At 41.5% G+C, this 22359-nt stretch overlaps 1 protein-coding gene across 1 annotated transcript in view; it reads right to left on the reverse strand.

Annotated features, from left to right (window-relative positions):
- The window catches only part of SYNE1 (spectrin repeat containing nuclear envelope protein 1), a 1478055-nt gene that overhangs the window by 879028 nt on the left and 576668 nt on the right, over positions 1-22359 (reverse strand). Inside the window, exons 52-55 of the mRNA XM_069234720.1 lie at positions 18775-18947; positions 12703-13012; positions 7468-7632; positions 1537-1893 (exon numbers count right to left, since the gene is read on the reverse strand). Coding sequence (XP_069090821.1) covers positions 1537-1893; positions 7468-7632; positions 12703-13012; positions 18775-18947 — 1005 coding nt within the window. The remainder of the gene's footprint in view (positions 1-1536; positions 1894-7467; positions 7633-12702; positions 13013-18774; positions 18948-22359) is intronic.

Genomic DNA, 22359 nt, shown 5'->3' on the forward strand with positions numbered 1-22359 from the left:
GCCTTCAAATCTACTGCCCACTTACACTCCATCACAAGACGATATGATCACATCACTCCATCCTGACCACTCTGAACTGGCTCCACATTAAAGCAAGGTGCATCAACAGATAGTCTGCATCATCCACAAAACTCATTAAGAAGGCTCAGCAAATTATCTTACAAATAAACTAACCATCTCAGGAGACAATCGATCCCTCCAAAGTTCTGTCTCCTTACGTCTGGAAACCCCTGCTTTCAAAATGACTTGAACTCTGAAGCAAGCCTTTTCAATATGGAATGCCAATCGACCTGCTATACGGAGTACCCACTTCCACGACTGCCTCAAAAAAAAACTAAAAATCTCCCATATTAGAATTGCTATGTATGACAAATCATTAAAATGTGCTCAATTGCGTCTATTCCTCCGTTATTAAGGTTTAATTTGTCATTAATCCTACGGGCAATGTTCTTGTTGATGTCCTATGTAATGCACTCTGATACCCTTCGGGATCTGGTTAGTGCTATATTGGAATGCACATAAATAAATAGGCGAGGATCAGCACTGCAGTAGTATGACATTTTACAAATGGTGTATGATCACTATACTCTAGTCAGCATCAACACATGTTTGGCGTTCAAAAACAAAGGAACTGTGCAATACCCTTTAACAGGATCTGGCAGATAACAATTACTTTCCAAAGCGGACTCACTAACCACAAAACACTCTGCTGCTCAATCTAGTCTCACATAGTTCCAACAAATTCCTGTTGGACTAGCATTTTGAAGTGGCCCCAAGGTTACACTTTAGTGGTCAACAAAACACCAAAAATAGATTTAAAAGTACATGGCGTGGAGGTAACGCCTATTTTATCCAATTTATATAAATTATCTTTTAAATCTTCTTTTAGCTTGTGATAGTTTTAGCGGGTACTTGTTACTGCACTCAGAAGTCACAACGTATTAATAGTTTGCAGCCTGCAATTTAAGAGATGCCAATACTGCCCCTTATGATTTTGTTGAAAATCCGCCAACTGTTTTATACCGAAAAATTGTATTGTAGTTGCATTTCCACAGCGCTTACTTTTCCTGACGAGGCGCTAAATCTCTTTATGACAGTTTCAAATGAATCTTTTAGCACTGCTCTTCTTTTTAGAACACACATAATGTGAAAAAGTCCAGTTTTCTGTCACCTGCGAGATGAACCATGAATACTGCTGCACCAGCACAAGAGAAATAAGAGCCAACTACTTTTAGTAATACATTTCTGCGAAGTTCTTTGAAACTTTAGTGTTACCATGTTGCTAAAACGTTCCACATGCACCATAATAATCTTTCTCATGGGCAAGACACAGGGCAAGGCCGGTCTGGTGCGATTCATCTGGTAATTGGTAGTCCCATCTGCTCGCTTCACCCGGGTGAAATGTGAACACGCCGTTAGATCTGACATAGTGACATCAACTCACTCTATAAGAAGGTTGTTCTGAACTGCAAATAAGGTGATAAAAAGTTAATTATTTTTGCTCTTTGTATCTTTCAGTCAGTCGTACAAACGTACCTTTTCTTGATGCCAGTATCCCACGAGCGCCTCGTCGGTGCTCTTGCCCTCGGACGGGGTCAGCTTCTGTTCCCAGTTCTGGAGGCACGTGCCGAACTGCTGCAGGGCCTTCTCCAACTGCGCGACCTGCGCCGCAAACTCCTGCTCCGAGACGGCCATCTGGTTCCCCACACTCTCCAGGCCCCGCTGGGCCTGGAAGACGGTGTCCTCCCAGTGCTTCCAGTCAGCCTGCAGGGCCTGGGTCTCGCCGTCCATGAGTGCGCAGCCAGCGGCTGTCGTATTCGCTTTCACGGCGGGAGCCAGCGCCTCCACTCTGCTTAGGCGGCCTGCACCAAGCTGTCTGGAATCTATCAGCTCCTGCAATGGAACACGCATTGCTATGGTTACCGGTGGCACCGTGATTCACTTCTGCTGGACGCGATGCCTGCAGCTCTCTCCTGTCAGAAGTGCTGCGCGGCAAACTTTTACCAAGCGCTTCACTGCAAAGCAGTAACTATGCTCGCCATCCTGTAGTGCTGCTAGGCAGTTTCATTGAAACCACAGCACTCCTGGGATGTGTGGCTTCAAAGCTGCCTTAAGTTTTGTCCAGAGAGCAGCAACTAACAGAACTCTTAAAGACCCACATACTATTCTCCCGCCTTATTTTTTCTCTGGTTTTGTTTTTGAAATGTCAAACGTGTTGTGCATCCCCTGTGACTCTTAACGCGCCAAGCATTGAAGTAAGCTATTCTAGACAGGAAACAATACTTGCTTTGACGAACTTGCCATCGGGCGTCTATTTTAGTCGGTGAAGAAAATAACTTTGCAGATAAACAGCACAATGTAACTATTTGTTGCATTGTTGTTGGTTTCAAAGGCTGCCACAAGCACAGCCAGAAGCAACAGGGGGCGCAATACAGAGAATCAGTAGCCAGAACTGTATGCGGGGGAGCATGTCAACAGACAGGGAATCACAAAAAGAGACGGGGAGGCGCAAAAAGAGACAGGGAGGCGCAACAAGAGATAGGGAAACCCAACAAGAGTTAGGAAAGCGAAACAAGAGTCAGTGCACTGCAACAAACAGGGCAGCGCAACAAAAGGCTTGGAAGCTCAATAGACAGGGCAGCCCAGCAAGAAAAAAGGCACCACAAGAGATGACAGCGCAAGAAGAGAACGAGCAGCAAAACGGGAGAAAGGCAGTGCAACAAGAGTCCAGAGCAGCACAACGGACAGGGTGGCGCATAAAAAGGCAGGGCAAATAAACGATAGACACGGCAGTGCAATGAGAGCTATGGCAGCACATAAAGAGACAGGGAAGCGCAAGAAGAGACAGGGCAATGCAACAAGAGGCAAGGCAGCCAACAACAGGAAAGGCAGCACATCAAAGGAAATGGCAGCACAACAAGCCACTAGGCGACACGATGTGAGAAGTGCAGCACAACAACAGATAGGGCAGTGCAGTGGGGGGCAAGGCAATGCACCAGTTACCAGGACAGTCCAAAAGACAGGGCAGGGCAACAAGAGACAGCAAAGACATGACAGTTCAACAGCCACAACAGAGATACAATAGGCACAGCAGTGTAAAAAGTGGGACAGAGTAACAACAGACGGGGCAGTGCCACAGGCAGTGCAGCACAACAAAGAACAGAGAAGTGAAACAAGCAGGACAGCGGAAGGAACATGGTAATGCACGTCACAGGTGGAGACAGGTAAGCAGTACCAGGGAGCGGGCAGTGCAACATATAGTGAAACGCAAGGCCACACCGGGCAGGTCGACGGGCAGGGCTGTGCGCAACAACAGAAGAAACACAGAGAGGCCAATGCAACAGACAAGTTACCTCAAGAGACGTTACACCCTATCAACGCACGTTGCAGTGCAACAACTGACAGGTCAGGGTAACCACCCGGTGGTTCAACGATATATAGGTAAGGGGAATATACACGGTTGAAAAAAAATAAACGAGGGCAGTGTCACAGAAACACAAGAAACAGATCAGCGCAAGAGAGAGGGGAGTGCAGTCAGTTTCAGGGCTGAGTGAACACAGACAGCTCAGTGTAACAACCAGATTATTCCAATATAAGGGGTGGTGCAACAGACAGGAGAGCGCTGCAACAGATGCGGGATAGGAGAACGCAACAACAGGGGCGTAGTTTCCGCTGGTGCAGCAGTTGCATGTGGCACCGGCTCCCAGAGGACTGAGGGTCCCACTGAACCCTGACTGTTGTATTTTGCAATTTAAAGAGGGGCACATTTCATTCCTTGCACTAGGGCCCCCTCAAACCCTGGCTATGCTACCGCGCAACAATAGACAGAGCAAAACAACAGCATTGAAACAACTGGAACATTTGTTACCAAATGAACTGTTCTGGAGACAAGTTAGGAAGAATCCGGAAAGGAAAACAAAAATAGAAGCATTTTGACTTTTCACAGATACATGCAGTCCTGCACAGGAAAGTAAAGGCATCAGACACCGTGCCCAAATATTTGAGAAATAATGCAGATGATATAAAGTACAGGAATAAAAAAAGGTATACTCATTTTTCAATGCGTTAGACATTTTCTCAGTTTCAGTCACAGACCTAATTAACATTAAGACACCGAGTAAACGCAGGCTGTCCCACCTTAGTGCACACGCCCAGCTCAGCGTGTAAACCGTACATACCATTTGATGTGATACATGAAGTAACAGCAGCAGTCAAACCAGGGGATTACAGGCAGAGGCACTGTGACCTAGGCATATTCTAGTGGAACCAACACACTTCGAGAAAAAAACACATGCACTCAGTGGGTAGAACTGCATGGCATCATAAATATTGTTGGCACATGGTGAGGCAAAATACACAGGAGGCCCTCTTGCACCAAGGAATTCTCTGATATTTATTTGATAACTTTAAAAAAAGTGCTGTATTATTATGTAGAAACTATAACGCAGCCAGAAATCCAAAAATATGAGGGACTGTGAGGGGGTTGGGGGCAAACGACAGCAGGAGAAAAAGGGAGGGCAACAGAAAGAGCGAGAGAAAGAAATAGAGACAAATAGAGATTGAATAAAGTATTAAGAAACTGAGGCCCAGATTTATACTTTTTGATGCAAAACTGTGTTAGCGCAGTTTTGCGTCAAAAAGTTTAGTGCCGGCCTGCGACATTCCAGTATGCCAGCCGGGTGGCAATTTTATGGAATGGCGCAATCCGGCGCAAAGGGTGGGCTAACGTCATAAAAAATGACGTTAGCCAGGTGGGGAAGGCGATATGGGAGAATGGTGTTTTGCACCAAAAAATGAAGTTATGCTGGTTAGAGTAAAAAAAAATGACTCTAACCAGCCTAGCGTCATTTCTTGACGCAATACCATCCATACCACATGAGTCCTGTCTTATAAAAGACAGGAGTCATGCCCACCACCCCAACGGCAGCACAGTGGACAAGGGTACCCTGGGCATGGACATTGCACCCTGTGCCAAGTAGGGGGGGGGCATTTAATGGCCCCTAATGCCACTTTAAAATGTATTTTAAAATAGTTATCTCTACTTACCTATGCTGGGATGGGGTCCCTCATCCTGTGGTGTCCCTCTGGTGTGAGTGGGGGTGTTCCTGGGGTTTGAGGAGGGCACCTGTGGGCTCTTTCCATTGTGGTCAACCATGGAAAAAGGTCCACAGGTCCCCTAACGCCTGCCCAATCCCAGGCGTTAAATAATGGCGCTAGTCAGGCTTAGCAGCACTAGTTAGACCCTCCTGTGCACCATTTTTGCACAGGAGGATAAATAAGGCGCTAGGGCCTTAGAGTCATTTTTTGGATGGGAACACCCACCTTTCAACTTATTGACGCAAGGTAGTTCCACGCATCTAAAAAATGACTTTAACTCCAATATTTTGGCAGTAGATTAGTCTAGTGTCAAAATCTAAATATGGAGTTAAGTTTGCGCTGAATTAGCGTAAAACTAAAATTACGCAAATTCAGCGCAGAGTATAAATCTGGGCCAGAGAGCCTCATTTACAAGGTTTTAGTGCAGGGCAGCACCACAAGGAATCTTGCGGCTCTGCCCTGGGTCAAAAGGAAAGAGTAGGAATGTGCCAAATTTATGAGATACGGCGCATTCCTGCCCTTCCCTCCTGTGCTGGCGCACAATGGGCTGTCATAATCCAAAGCAGGCACCCCTGCACCGTGGTGCAAGGGTGTCTGCGTTGTAGGGATGATTGTTTTTGTGCAGGAAGGGACACCTTCCTAGACAAAAACAGTCAAAGGAGGCTTTTTCCACTTTCTACGTGTGCTGCAGAATGCAGCACACATAGAAAGAGGAAAAAAAACAAGGAAAGTAAGTTACTTCTCCTCATTACACCTCCTCTGGGGAGGTGTAGGCTTTTGACAAATTCCCACGTTTACGAAATCTCGTAAATGGGAATGTGTTAAATGCCATTGGTATTACATGGGAACACCCACGCTAATGCCCATGGCACATCTCCCTATTGCAATGTGAGGCAACACAGCGACTTGCACTGCGTTGTCTTACTCCATATCTAGAATGACATGTAACGCCAGGCAGGGTGGCGTTATGTGGACTTGTAGATATGGATCTGCAGTGTGCATCGCTGGACAGTCATAAAAGTGACGTTCCAGCGGTGCAGAGGGGCTTGTACATAAGCCATTGTGGGGTTTATTTACAACCTCTGTAGTGCAGGGCGGCACAGCAAGTGTCTTGCTGCACATCCTGCGCCACCAGAAAAAGAGCAGAAATGCACCGTATCTACAAGATACAGAACATTTCTGTCTTCTCACCCTGTGCAGGCGCACAAATTGCTGCCTGATGCCACCGCAGACACCCTTGCACCATGGTGCAGGATACCTACATTGTTTGAATGATTTTTTGCAGGAAGGAAAACCTTCCTACACTAAAACAATCAAGAGAGGTGTTTTCCTCTTTAGAAAAACAGGCTTAATAATAAGTATATTTCTCCCTGTGGAGTCGCTTCTATGCCACCTCTGAGGTGGCATAGGAATCTGATGCATTCCTAGACTTGTAAATCTGGGAATGTGTCAGATTCCTTAGTGTTACATGTGTGTTGCATGGGATCACCCACCTCAACCCCCATGGAATGCCATTTTCATGCAGTTTATGTGTAAAAGGGTCCCATATTTACAAGGCCATGAAAAAACATGCAAAGTGGCTTTGCCTGGCCCTGAAGATATGGGATAGCATACTGCACCACCAGAGCGTCAAAAAATAACGCTCCCTGTGCCTATAGGGCCTTGTAAAGGAGACCCTGAGCGTCTCAGAGGAAATTAAAATTAAAGACGAGAGAGAAAAGGGGAGACATAGAGAGAAGAAGGTGAAAGCAAGAAAGTGATACACCGTAAGGGGAGAGAGAGAACAAGAGAGAGAATGAGAGCGCACAGTTAAGTTATATAAAAATGTAAATAACAATAACCATATAGAGGGAGAGATATTACAGAGAAAGAGAAAGAGATTAAAATCTGAAGAAAAGAGAATGAGAGCAATGAAGAGAGAGGAAGAAGGAGAAAAGGCGAAAGGGGTGGGGGAGATGGGAGCAAAAGTAGAAAAAAATTAGAAAGTGACAGAAACCAAGAGAAAGCATTTGGAGTGGAATAAAGGGATAGAGATTACAAATGATATACAATGGGTTAAAGAAATGAGAGTGAAAAAAGAGGAAGAAAAATTGAGAGAGGTGGAGGCAGTGAGAAAAATAGAATAAAGGGAAATTAAGAAATATATTGATAAAGAGAGGGCGACTTGGGGCATGTATCCAAGAGTTTTTGATGGAGACGGGAAGGAGAAGCCAAAATCCGCCACAGAAGCCTGTTCTCCATATTTGGGACACTTGCAGAAAATGAATTAAGAAGCCTGCTCTCGCCTATCACTCAATGACCTCCGTAAAGGCTACCTTCAGGAAAGGTAACTAATCATCGAAAATCTGACTTTGTCTTTTTCTTTTGTACCTTGATTTTCAACAGTTTCTTTTCTATAGCGAGAGCATCTCCTGACACATCTGACCAGCGGTGTAGTTCTTCCTTTGCTGAATGCAGCCAATCAGTGAATTCTTGCACAGCATCCAGGTACAGCAGATGGTCCTTCACAATGTCCTCCACTTTTCTCACTTTTTCCTGTCAAGCGATAGAGTGGAAAATGCATTATAGTATGGTCTGGCTTCACAGTGTAGCTGTCTGCATTACCTATTTCTACCAAATCTTTAAACTATACACAGAGTGGACTTTGGCTTCGCCCAGACAAGTATATTTTTCTCACTTCATGCTATCAGCTGGTAGGCATTTGATTCCGTCTTTTACGGGGAACTGTTACTGCCGCACATAAGGGAATACTTTACATCTCAAAAGTAGACTGAAGCATTACACATTTGTTTATTTTTGCTATAGATGCACAGTATACAGAAATAAATTGTTTTTTGATTTCCTTCCACTGCAGCATGTTTTTAATGTTTCGATCAAGGCTCAGAAGGCAAACCAGACCTCTTGACTTTGCTACTGCTTGTTCCATTACACCATAGTCCCCTGAGGACATCTTAGCGTCATCAACTTTCATATCTTACAGTATAGTAAGGCCCTGATTAAAGCTGTCCCATAAAAGGGAGCACTATTTATCGTACTGGATATATTACATGTTTATTATAACTTAGTTTTGGGTTGTGTTTTCTATTTTCTACCCAACTGGTAATTCAACACAGTGAAGCATGATAACAACTGAATTAGTAAACAAAAAAATCTGAGAAACTGGCAATAAAAAACTGAACTTTGACAATTCCACTCCATGTTAAAAGCTCAATTTTTGGAAATTATATTTAGATCACATGACAGAATTGCCTATATCAATTCTGGGAAACACAGGAACACTCAGAAATTAAAAGTTATGTCTTCAATACATAAGTTGAAAATGTCTATCTATGACTTCCATCCCCCAGGACCATACTTTAGTGATCAGGGAGGGGAAGGTGTGTGGCCCCTCTCCCCAAACCTTAAGAGGTTCCAGAGACCCCATCCCCAGGGCCAAATACATTTGCATGAGGGGAGGAGGGCGCATGGCCTTCACCCCAAGACTAAACGGTCCCTTCGTGACCCCTTCCCCAGGGCCATATTTTGATTAGAGGGAAGGGGGGCACATTGCAACCCCCTTCATGACCCGTAGATGACCCCGAGAACTCCATCCTCCAAGACCAAATCCCTTTTTATTTGGAGAGAGGGGCACATGGCCCCCTTGCCAAGCCCAAATGTGAGCTTGGGGCCCCATCTCCCAGGGCCGTCTTTGAATTAAAGGGGAGTGTGTATGTGGCCTTCATCCCCAAGCCTCAATAGTCCATAAGGAACCCATCTCCAGGGGCCAAATGCAATCAAAAAAGAGGATAGGCCATGCAGCCCTCCTCCTCAAGATTTAATAGATCTGGGGGCCCAATCCCCCTGAGCCAAATGCAATTAAAATGGGAAGGGAGCCGAGCTGCCCCTCTTCAAGTGCCTCACTAGTTCCCGGGGACCCCAACCCCCAGGGCCAATGCAATTATTAGGTGAAGGGGGGCATGCAGCCTCCCTCCTCAAGCCTTCTTCAGTCTCGGGAACAGCATCTCCTGGGGCCAAATACAATTCAAAAGGGGGGGGGGGTGCTTGGCCCCTCTACCCGAGCTTCAATAGGACTTTGGGACCCCAACCCAAGGGCCAAATGCAATTATTAGGGGGTGGGGGTCATATAACCCCTACCCGTGTCTGAGCCTTCTTGGCTCTTCAGACCCAATCCCTGGGCTAAATGCAATTAAAAAGGGGAGGGGCTGTGCACCATTCCCACCTCAAAAGGACCCAGGGACCCCATCCGCCAGCTGACAAATGCAATTCACCAGGTATGGGTATCTAAAGTAACTATAGCTTGTGCCCTAAAGTAAATATAATTCACACCAAAGCCATGCATAGTGTTGTAATCATGATGCCATTTCAAGCGTTTCATAGATGTTATAGAACATATCGTGAGTGATGTAATATGTGAGGTCATAAGCAGTGCATGGGGAGAGTACATGTTTTAGTTAATTGAGGGTACAAGTTTTAGATACTTGAGTTAATTATAAATGGTAAACTTCAGTGGTGTTGTTCATTTACAACGGTATGAAACTATTAGGAAACCATTACTCGTAGCCTAAAGTTACTTTCCAGCACGACCTTCAATTTCATATAATAGGTATAACTATAAGTGCTGAATTTCTATGGTTTTGTGTGGGTAAAATGTGACCCTAACTATAAAGTCCCTGTAACCTTTGTTTTTTTTCAGTGAATTTCCACGTTTTTAACATTAAGTACTATCTAAATACTGTATGCTAATACACTCACCTCTGTGCATGGCCTTTGGCCGTGCATGGCTGGTATTGGCCTCACTGCTGGTCTGCAGCCGGGCCCTCCAGCTAATCTGTTCACATGCACTCAACCCCATACTTGCATGAGGCCTTCAGCTGTGCATCACAGGGATATGGTGAGTGAGGTTTATTTTTCTCATTGGGCTTCCAGATCTGAAATGGATCGGTGTCCATAGATATCTATATTGCTTTCCTCTAGTAACTCCAAAATTACTGAACAGATCAGCACCAAATAACAAAATTAGATCTTTCTGGACCAGGATCTAGCTTTCTGCCACATTTGGCAAAAATCCGCTCAGCGGTTTGAGCTGTAGTCATGTTTAAAAATTGCAAAATACCCATTGACATTGCATGGGGAAAACGTGTTTTTCTCGACTCCCAATTGACAAATCTTCCTAAAACTTTCCAGACACTAGCTGAACTATGTAGAGTATGAGTTTTGAAAACTTTGTCAAATGGCGTTAAAGTTATTAGAAAAACAAAAAAAGCTTTGTCTATGAGAAAAGTTACCCCTTAAATCGAGAGAGAGGAGAGAGAGATAATGCATACATACGGGTAATTGTTTAATATGGTCCTTTATTGCCATCGCATGGTTTCCGTGACATATATAATCACAAGGCTAAAGCTTGAGTGGTTTATAAATGTAAACGGAACGCTGAATTGGCAATACAGGTCGTTATTACATTTTACATGTTACGTATTTTGATTATATGATTTATTAATTGTTTTAAGTTCTCTTCAGAAAGATTTGAGTGGCAACCATGTAGTAGTCATTCTTTGTCTGAGACAGCAGACGTGTGTTTTTGTTGGGGATAATGTGCTAATATTTCAAATGCTTTTTATTCAACAATGTGTATTATTATATTTTTAACTTTGTCAATGCAAAGTGCATTGTAAAGGAAGTAAAAACGTGCATTCTATGACGTGCTCCTATTTTGTAGTACATTAACACCGTAGTGCAGATTTACCAAGACATATATAAATAAGGAAAATAAAATGCACCTGTGATAGTTTAACTTTTTGCTGACAGTGATCTGCATTTACATTTTTATTCTTATACACTGTGGAGGATTCATTGGTGCATGCTGGAAGCAAAAATGTCCCCACAATGGTGAATGGGTCAGTGTGCTGATTCATGCTCTGAGAGCAATACTGTCACTGTCTGAGTGTTTTTTAATCACACTGAATAAAAGACAATATGATGTGATAAACATCCGTTTAATATTTTTATGTTTTAATTGAAGCAAAATATGCTGCAAATGAATTCAGCACTGTGAATTATTGGAAACAATTCACAGTTAGGCCTGTGACCACTCTTTTTACAAATGTGACCCGGCCAGTTTTATCTGTGGCCCAGAGTATGCCCCCTACTAAAATCACTTCTAGAAAAAAGAAAAAAGGTGAATGATACATGAACAAACTAGTGGATAAAGAGGGCTGACAGAAAGCCTCTTAATGAATGAATAGATGTATTCATTTTTATTACGTTTTTTTTAAAACCACGAGGCTGATGAAATATCTAACTCTGTCTCAAGGCCAGACCTAAACATGGGAAAAGACACCAAGGTAGAGGTGAGGACAGAAATGTTTAGGGCCTATTCAGAAATGAACATCTGACATAATTAGTGAATTTTTGTGATCATCCAACTCTCTGTTCCCCACCGTACAGGTGGGGAAGTGCCACATATCAGCTGGCTGAATACTTACCAGCTCCACTGTTGAAAATACCCCAAGGCTGGTGAGATGCTGTATTCTGTGTCCTCTGTGATGTCTGAAGTCCCTCCTTATATGTGGGACTTCTGACACCATGCTTGACTAGTTTGCTTTGCATTGGCACTCTTAGGAGACAAAAACACCTTCAGTGCCATGTGCAATGACTGTATAATTTTCAAAAAGAAACGTCTCTTTGAAACATATTCTGACTGGCATGCCATGATGCAATGGCAATGTGGGATGACTGCATTGATTAATTTCTTACAAAATTCACTGAAAATTTCCTGTGAACGCGGTGTGGAAGACTGAGTTGGGGGTGGGTCACAGATGGGCTGGAGAAGGTGATGCTTCTGTTAACTCAACTGTTTGACTGACATTTCACCCTATTTTTAACTGCCTCTTCCTGCTTGTTCGACAAAGCATGAGCTAGGCTTTAAATATAGAAAGGTATGCTTCACTGTATATAAATAAATAGGTGACAAGAATGAGTATCTTCAGCTAGTATAAAGCATACGTATTTCTAAATTATTAGCACTGACAAATTCTGATATATTCAGATTCTGATGAATTTCTTCTGTGATACATTGTGCACTTATGTGGTATAACTGCACCCACACAAAGGAATTAACAGATTCAATGTACTTTTTGTTGGCCTATCTCTAGCTCCTCTTTTCATGATATAAATTTTGCACAGTAGCTTGAACTGTTTTATGTCCTGATGAAGACCTGAAGATGTATCCAAAGATCAACAAATCAATATCCTCAAAAGGCATGGGTCTGACCATAGTGACACTGTCTCTTTGTTTGTCCTTCACTAGACTGCTCCCTATACAAATCTTGTCCAGTGACTTGCAACATTTTATTTGCCTGAAATTACTTTTATTCTAAACAAGTTGTTGTTTCACATGCACAAACACATGAGGAATAAGCATATAAACACAGTAGTAGGTTCAGGGACACTAAAGTATGTGAACCAGTTTCTGTGTTGGGTTTCTAAAGGAACTCTTTGGGATGTGTGGCCCCAACAACTGAACTCCCTACTAAAGACCAAATTGCACAGGAAAAGAAAGAGCACAAAGAAGAAATAGTACATAGCTCTAGAAGTATAAGCAATTACCTTGACCACAGTTGTGATGTCATTAAACTGTGTTTTCAGTTCATCTTGAGCTTCTTCTTTGAATGACTCATCCTCTGTCTTTTCATATAACTCCTTCGATTTCTCAGTGAGGCGGTGCAGTGCGTTGGTATGGTCCTCAATGTCTGACAAGATATCTTGGTAGTGATCCAACTGTGAAAACTTCTCCTTTAAGCCAGGCTGCAAGTGCAAAGGCTGTTCAACTTTCTGATCCACTGCCTCCAGCCACTGTTCGAGCTGGCTCTTCCTCTCCAGATGATCGTCCCATTGACTGATCACATACTGCAGTGAGCTTGAATGATAAAGTTATGCATAGTTGTTGTGAAAACAGGAGGTTTTTGATGTCAAGTCTACAGTCTACTAATTTATAGTCATTAATCTCCAAACAAATCCATGGTAAAGATATGCAGTATATACCAAAATAAAACAGTACATATAGATTTATTTCTGACCCCTGATCAGAATAATTTTGATGATCTAACTTAACTATTAATATAGCAAGGGAGATAAAATGGCTCAATCTCTCCCTGTGATAGCAGCATTTTAATTTTCATTGCAAAAGACAAATATGTTGAGCATGAGCAACAAATGATTTTGAACATGTTTTCTTCTTTCCACATAAGGTGCTCCAACAATTTGTGGGTGTCGAAGAATATTTCTAAATTCAAAGATCTAAAAACATTACATTTGTGAATCTTTAACTTGTGTATCAAAATATGATGATGTCTGAAAGAGGATACTGCAGAGTATCATTTCATGTGTCATACCCCTATCAGGGTAGAAGGCTCCAATAAGTCAAAACTGTGAAGAAGGTCATGTGACATAAAATTTCTAACACAGAGTGAAGTTTCTATTTAAATGCTTAAGACTACAATAAAGATTTTGGTTTGGGGATCATGGGATCACAGAAGAAAATTCACATTTTTTGGGCAGGAAACGTAGGATGAATTTATCTCCTAATTGCAAAACAAGAGGTGTGATTGTAATCAGATACTGTTAAATATGTACCTGCTATTATTTATCTTTTCCTGACAACCTCAACAATTCAGGTGTTCCTGTATGTTCTAGCACCCTGGAACTTGTCTGGTAGCTCTAAGGGAATAGGCTAGTCTCAAAATATTTAATGAGCACTGGTGACAAGGTTTCCCAAAAGGAGGGCAGCCGAAGATCCAATGGGATAGACATGTATAACAGGGCATTACTCAGCTGCAAAGTCTTGGCAGAAATACAGTCACATGGATCATGGATTTGTATTTTCTCCCAGCACATGGTCTAGTCGGAGGTTAAATATGGGCACCCTAAAAGGCTACCACACACACACACACATAGGTACGTAGTCACAACAAAGGCAGGTTCTCAACATAGCACAATCATTCTATCCCTACCACATCACTGTGGGAGATCCAAATGAGACAGGTGACATTCCCCTAAATAATATATACAATAAGGCAGGCCGATTTTGGTGAGACTACCGGACCCTGGGAGATAAGCTGAGCCATAGAGGTAAGCTTTGTTGCAAAGACAAAAATATCCAGTGTCAGGGTGAAATTAGATCCTGCAAAGAATATCCTTTAATAGGTTGCTACTTTAGTGAATTATGGGTAACTAGCACAATGAAAACTACTGAGTGGAGTGTCTACTCATAAACCACTGATATTTAGTACTCCTGAGTCACTTGTTCAGGACTCAATCACTGAGTCTAGCGAGCCCTAAGTCTCATATTTCATCTAGACGTATGAGACCGCTAATGATACAGATCAAGCACTAGCAACTTATTTTGTTTTGCTTACCAAGAAGCCTGCCAGTCCAGTCAAGCCTCTGTGAGGCCATACATCTTCCTATTTCCTCCTTCCTTATATATATGTATGGAGCTATACCCACAGGAAAGAATACACTAGAAAACCTTATCCCAAATGACAATGCCCAATTGAATATTTAGTTATTTTGCTAAACAGATGAGTGCAAGGGTCTTAAGAGGAGAGGAAAATGTAACTCTGTGAAATTATTGGGATGGTCTGTGATGTTTGGTTATGTGTAACTGGATCTCATGGAATGTAGGAAAGCTTAGGTACTGCACTAGTATAACCTTCATTCTGAGTGGCAGGTGATCTTCATGATAACTTGACAACCCTGAAGATACTGATACACTGGAAACCAGAGAGATGCAGATAACCCTAAAAGAAATGAAGCATTACCATGGGATTGAGCAATGCCAGCCAGTTACTATTCCAAAAGAAATTCTTTGTCTTTCGTCAGAGTATTATACGAAATGTCTGAGTAAAATTTGCAGTGCTCTCATGGACCTCATAAAGCTGAAGGGTCCTGTAGGAAATCCACCTTTTCGTCATGGTCAACCCAGACTTTTTTGTCTTTTTCTGGACCTTATTTATGCTGGTATAACTGTTTTGCCAAACCTGGTTTCACCCACTTGGTCTATTTAATTTTCCTATAAGGCCATGGTAGGTGTCACAGAAATTCCACTAATGCCTGGAAATAAAATGCCATATGCAGGCTTGGGCACTTACACCACCCATATTTATGGAAAAGATTTGTGACAGACTACATATGAGGCTGCGAGTGCCCTCACTGTGAATTCATGTCCAAAAGCTGTTCGTAGTTTTAAGCAACAGTCCCCAGGAACTGGGCTAGATGTAATTAGAACAATTCATGTATATCTTAATTTGATTTTTTTTTAGTAAAATGATTTAGTTATTTTCCACTCAGTTTGAAAAATGTAATTAAATTATGAAATCAGATTTTGATAATATTAGTTGAAAAATACCTTTAGACAAATGTGCACCCTGAGGCAAAACTGATCTAAGACTAGTGTTGCCACTTATCCCACATCCAGATGCTCATTACATCTTCTAGGATTAAGGTAATAAACCAACTCCCCAGAGGTGATTGGCTTGTCCTCTGGGACTCAGAAGACAATGATATTGTCAACAGCTGGCCACTTAAAATGGTTTTGCTATAATGGAGAAGGTAGGATCAGTTGTACGCATTTGACATTACCTCTTTCAATTGAAGATGCCAAATGGGACTGACATGATCTGTTGCTATTTAGTCCCAAGCCCCCAGAACTTCAGGCACCAATCTTACAAAGAGGGTTAACAGTTTGGACCCTCACAAATCGGTAGCTTCACCTTCTAAACAAGGGTGCAGTTTAGTGAGGGCCACAGACCCTCCTGGTGGAATGACGGGATAGACATCTTGGATTTAAGCCACCTGCAAATTTGTATGGTAAAGCAAAGAGGATGTTCTTAAAAAGTTGACAGAGGGTGAGAAAATAAATGGACAAATGGCAACAAAATAAGTTAGGCATGGAAAATTCTTATATTTGGCACCTTATTACCACCACCGCAGAATATTCTTGAGAACTGTGAAGACTAGACCTAAAGAAGAAGGCTCTGCTGGATGAAAGAGCACTCTGGAACTCTTGTTTTCTGCTGGCACCCATGAACTCAAACTGACGTTCAAGAGCAGGGTGGTGATGTACCATTTGCCTGCTTCAAGGACACAAAAAGCAGATGGAATCCTGACTCAAGAGGTCTGGATACTGTAGGAGCCCTGGATGGAGACAGACCTACTGCCCAGAAGCCTCCCCTCAGTACCAGGGTGCTTCAGTAGTGAGCATAGAAACCTTTTTCAGCAGATGGAAAAAAGTGGGCTTAGTCAGTTGTTCCCCTCTGGAGGCCCTGGATAAGATGATGAGGCTTACCCTAGGAGGTTTCAACAAAAAATGAGGGACAGGGAGATTAATGATCCAGTGTATGGCCTCCCAAAATGAATTAATACAAATGCAAAATATACTATTCCCCAGAAAAAAGAAGCAGAACACAGGGAAAACCCTTATGCTAGAAGCAAGTGCCCTCACACATCCAATTGGATGTCATGTTTCATCATCGGGCAAGCTCCTCGTCAGACCGACGCTGCAATGTCTGACGGCCACCCCAGTAAGGGGGCTCTTTGCCGGAGATCTTTTCTCAGTAGCACTGTGCCATGATGAAACAAACGTAGAGAGATCAATGCTCACCTCCAGGCACTACAGAAAGTAGGAGAGAGAGAAAAATTATTAAAATTGGCTCAAAGCCCGAACAGGACACCAAAATTTAAAGATCAGGAAAGGGTGATGGCCAAAGCAATAAAAACCTAGAAAGGAGAGTGGGGAATGAGATAATGCTCAGACACTCTCATAATGCAAGTGAAGGCTATGGGTAAGGAACTATCTTATACCCCTGAAGACAGGGTCAACATGTTTCATGTCTAAACGGTCCATATGGATCCATCGACACTTCATCAGGACCAAAACACTCTACTTAACACTTCTCCTACTGATTAAATCTCAAGACCTCAATGTGTTACAAACTGTCAGTGTCATTAAACTTCAGTCACTTACTAAAAATAGGCTGCACGTCAGGCTAGTCTATTGTAAGGGTCAACCGACCCACATCTAGGATCCGGCTCCATAGGTAAACACGAGCCAAGGGGAAAGCATAGTCATTGAGAGGTGGCATTCCCCAGCATGGGACCTACCCGTGGCGGTGTTCCTGGATAGACTGAATGTTACCCTAGGAGGTAACTCTCAATGCAGGCAATAACCCCAGGTTTATCCCACTCAGAGCTTTTTGCTGTGCTGAAAAGAGTTCAGTGGGATCTTGTGGAGCCTTACTAAACAGAGCTTCCATTTTCTCTTGGCTGGAAGATTTTGAGTATCAAAAAAGTGACTAAGGGCCTAATTTATACTTGGTGGACAGATTACTCCATTACAAATGTGATGGCTATCCTGTCTGCCTTATTACTAGTGCATCTTATCTTGAGGCACTTGCCATATGCATCTGCTAAGCTCTAAGTCTACCCCAGTGGCGAAGCAATGTCAGAGTGTATGTAATTCAGATGTATCTCACTCAAACTAAAGTAGCTCATTGGTGACATAACCAACTTTGGGGGGCCCTCACTGGCAGCATCCTTGAACCCTGCCCCAGTCTGACTTCCATAACAGAGACTAGGTCCAAAGGTAAAACTCTGACTGGGACAACCTACTTAGAGTATCCGATCTCTGCTTCATAGAGGTTGGATTGATATTACTTCTAGGTCCTGTCAGCTATATTTTTCAATAGTACATCTTGCCCTAAAACATTAAAAATGCATATCTCCAGTCCTCCCTATCTAATTCATATCATGTTTATTTTATTACTACATTTTTCATTTTTTCTAAATTGGTTTATGGATTTTATTAAGTTGTTTCTTGACTTTAAATTTATTGGTACTGCTTGAACTTAAAATGCATTGCTCTTGGGAACTGCATGGTGCCTCTGTAACAGCTACCTGGATTTGGGCAGATCTTCACAAAGACTTGCGTTGAAAACTAACTAGGATACGATTATTAAGTAGATAAGGTTCCCACTTCCCAAATGTATAACTCATTTACCTTACTGGTCCCAACAGTATTAAGAAGATACTCAGAAAGATGACCTCTGCTTATAGGTTAATACAGTGCCAGGGCTTGGACATGCACACATGTGAATCAAGCCAAAAATGTTAAGGATTATCTCAGTGTCTGATGATGGTGATGAATGTACTGTACTTCTTACAGTACACCTTGTAGAGGAAGAAGTTTTATCAATTGTACCAAATGATTTTGACTATTGGGACTTGTAAATTGAAACTGTGTTTTACTGGGATGTGTTTCAGCACTATTTTATACCATGTTATATCTGAGGTAGAATAGAGGGAACTTAATATTTGGTTTGAATACCTACAGAGCTTGACTTGCCCGCTGCACAAGGACTTGATGCAGCACTGCCAGGACTCCCTGGTCACAACAAGGACCAAGCTTAAGTTGAAGAGCTTTAGCACTTTGCATGTTAATCATACCGTCTTGCAAATACTTGTTTAAAAAAAGATTGCTAAACAATTGTACTTCTCTAAACTATAAACAGCAGTAGCCCACAAATTCATTCACCTTTTGTGTGCATCTCTTTTTATGTGAAAAGAAGAAAATTGCCAATTTTCAAAATCAAATCGGTTCAAAGAGTGCAGTGGCAAGGGTACCTGTGACATTTTGTTGAGTTTTGGATGAAGCTGGCCCACACTTCCTTTAGGGTTTGAAGCTGTGTCTGAATCACCTTCTGTCCTTCAGGATTGCTGCTCTTCAGTGCCTGCTCTCCCTTCCCAATGGCCAAATTCAACTTCACTTCACCTTCTCCTTTCATTAAAAGTAACTCCTATTGGGTTATAGAACAGTAGTACAAACAAAACAGAATGCCTTGTAAAGTCAATCTATCTCTAGCAACAGCGGGGGGGGAGAGAAGAGGAGGGTTTGGCAGATTATAGAAAATAATAACCTGTGGACTGCATTTAAGGATCAGTACATACTGCATTCTCTGAATTTTACAACAATACAGAGAGAGTTTGAGGCTGACATACTTGCCAAATTTCTGGGACAAAAAGAGAGTCGTGATTATTCAGGATTTTAAAATTGTTGATCAGCATAATGATGACAGCATCACAAATGATATCACATGACTTTTTCATACTGATATCAGTGTAATATACATCATGCCACTAAGGAAGGATCCATCCTGGCCAAACAAATGATACATTTTACAAAAATGTATCTTTTGTTCTGAATAAACCTCAGTTCCAATAAGCACTGGCAAAGCAGTGGTTACATCCTTATTTAGATGTTTGTAAGCATATTTACTTAAAATAAAACAATGAGACATGACACTAACTAAATGTAAAAGCCATATGCTTACAATAAGCATTTTAAATGTAAACATAATCGTACAATTGTAACATGCTAACAGACAGGTGTATTTAGAACATATACAGAACATGTTTTTTGTTTTGAAGCACATCATCAGAACATATGATTCTTATTGGTGCAGAGAAAAGGAGTTACTCCAACATGTGGCCAAAACACACATGGAGGACTGAAAATAAAAATCACCAATCTCCGTCTTCCAGGCCTAACTGAGGCAGTGTAGTTGCTATGTTTAAAACTAGTTTTAACAAAAGATAGAGGCCCTTTGAGGTTGTGGGCAGATAGGAATCAGCTCCACCTTATACTGTGCTTCAGTACTTAAGGTCAAAATAAAGCATAGCCTGGAACTCAAATGCAGACACAGTGCCTGTTCCAATGATTATATCCAAAGCGCTTCACAGATACAGAGGGCTTCATACACAGTCTGCATTTTGTAGTATATGGAGTAATAACACATTAGTACTCCTCATATACTACAAAATGCTGTTCACTAAACTGGCAAACATCTTGAACCTTGAAGTAAATCAAGCACCACACATAGTCACTCACTGGTACTGCAACACACTCCCATAAACAATAATAGAGCCAGGGAAGTAAAATAACATCCCATAAGAAATAATTTTAAATATATACAACTGTTTTGTATATGTGCATGTATATACATGTATATGTAAAACATATATATAAGCATATACATATAAGACATGTATGTTTATTCAAGATAAATTTACGTTTTTAAGAATTGTAAATTAAAAATACAATTTACCTACATTTTTGTTAAATTCCTAAAAATAATGACTCATTCTGCACACAACGTTTAACACAATGTTTTACATTTTGAATGAAATAAAAAATGTTACTCTGGGTAGGTTTTTTATATTTATTATACATTAAATACACATAGTGTAATTAAATATTTAAACACACACATTCAATTTAATGGAATAAGCTAATGTAACATTTTATTTAATTAGTTCTTAATAAATATTTTACAATAATTTATCTTTATATTTTTTATTAAAATATGTTAAATATTTTTCAACACTTTTCCCTATCAAGATTTCTGCCACATGGAGAAGATCTCCACCTACGTTTCAAAAGTTACTATTAGTGGCTTTACACTCATATTTTTTTAAATAGGAGGCTCCAACAGGTGGTGGAGATATGTAAATCTACACACAGGTGTGAATGTACACTCAAAAACATTGAATGGCAAAAGTGTATACCATTGCGTCTGGGTGAAATAGTAAATACACATATATATGTATGTAAATATACATGTTTATATTTACCTTTGTGAACCTTTGCAAGGTGATTTATAAACACTTATGAATCAAATAACTTTTAACTTAAAGCTGTCTCTCCCTTCCCTTCAGCTCCTTGCCTTGCTTTATTCTAAAATGTGTAGCGACTTCTAGCTCCACTTTTAATTCCCGGCTGACTTCCCTCAGCAGTGCTTTTGCTTGACTAAATATGTGCAGTCGTTTGCAGAGTCCCCAGAAAGTCAACTAAGGTGCAATTCCAATGAACTCCACACCAATTTGATCCTTAATGCTCTTCTTGCGATAGGTGGGACAAAGAATACTTTCACCACTATCTACCAGGCAATGCAAACAATGATTGGGGTAAAGCTAGACTGACGGGCAGGGAACTCCCAGACATGAAGCGAGGAAGCATTCTGGAATATCCAACTAGGATTTAAACTTATTTGATTCCAAATAAATTACATACATTTTACTCAGGGTTACCTAATATGTGTCTTTGATGTAAAATGACAGAAGTTGATTTGTAGCAATCTGTGGTAGAAGAAAATGAACATTCTGTAAGCAAAACTACCACATGTACTCCTGAAAACTGTCTACTGGGCCTGATACCTAGAAAGGAAATAGAGAGCAGCCTTCAGATTAGCAGACTGGTCACGTTTATTAGCTAATGTGAGAAAATGGGATGCAATGTATGCTGTGGTTGTGTGATCTCACCATGTAATATACTACCAATCCTTCTAGGAATAGTCAGGCTTAGTTTGTCAAATTTTAGCTCAAACCTCGGCAGCCGTAGCGCACCATAACAATTGAAGAAGAAAGAAAAACAACTCTCAAGAAATCTAGCATCAATTTATAAAAATGTTTACTTTTTTATGAATTTTCAAGCAAATATGGTCTGAAAATTGTTGAACGGCGCACTCCACTGTCGGTGCCAGTGACGGAGAGGACCAGTCTCGTAAAAATGTAAATTTCAAAAAGTATTCACTGCACTCAACGAGGTATCAATAGTGCAAATTTAATGGTGGTTGTTATTTGGATTAAATTTGCACTATTGATACCTCGTGGAGTGCAGTGAATACTTTTTGAAATTTACATTTTTTATGAATTTATAGGCACCAAAATGAAAAAGATCCACTGAAGGGTTCCAAAGATATTGATTTTTAAACAAACAATAAATCAAGACTTTGCACTCAACTGTGTAGAAGAATTGGCAAATCCGGTGCAAACGTAACTCCATATATATATTTTGGCGCTAGACATGTCTAGCACCAAAATATTGGAGTTAAAGTCATTTTTTGCCTGTGGAAAACTAGCTTGCGTCAATAAGATGCAAGGTAGGCGTTCCCGGGCAAACAATGACTCAAAGGCCCATGCGCCTTATTTATCCTCCGGTGCAAAAATAACGCACAGGGGAGGAGGGGTCAAAAATGGTGCAAAGCTTGTTTTGCACTATTTTTTATTGCCTGGGTCAGGGCTGGCATTAGGGGACCTGTGGGCCTATTTCCATGATGGAACACCATTGAATAAACCCACAGGTGCCCTCCCCAGGCCCCAGGGACACCCCCACCCACACCAGAGGGACAGCGGAGGATGGGGGACCCCATC

This window comes from Pleurodeles waltl, chromosome 5, assembly GCF_031143425.1.
Source record: "Pleurodeles waltl isolate 20211129_DDA chromosome 5, aPleWal1.hap1.20221129, whole genome shotgun sequence".
Taxonomy (NCBI): Eukaryota; Metazoa; Chordata; class Amphibia; order Caudata; family Salamandridae; genus Pleurodeles; species Pleurodeles waltl.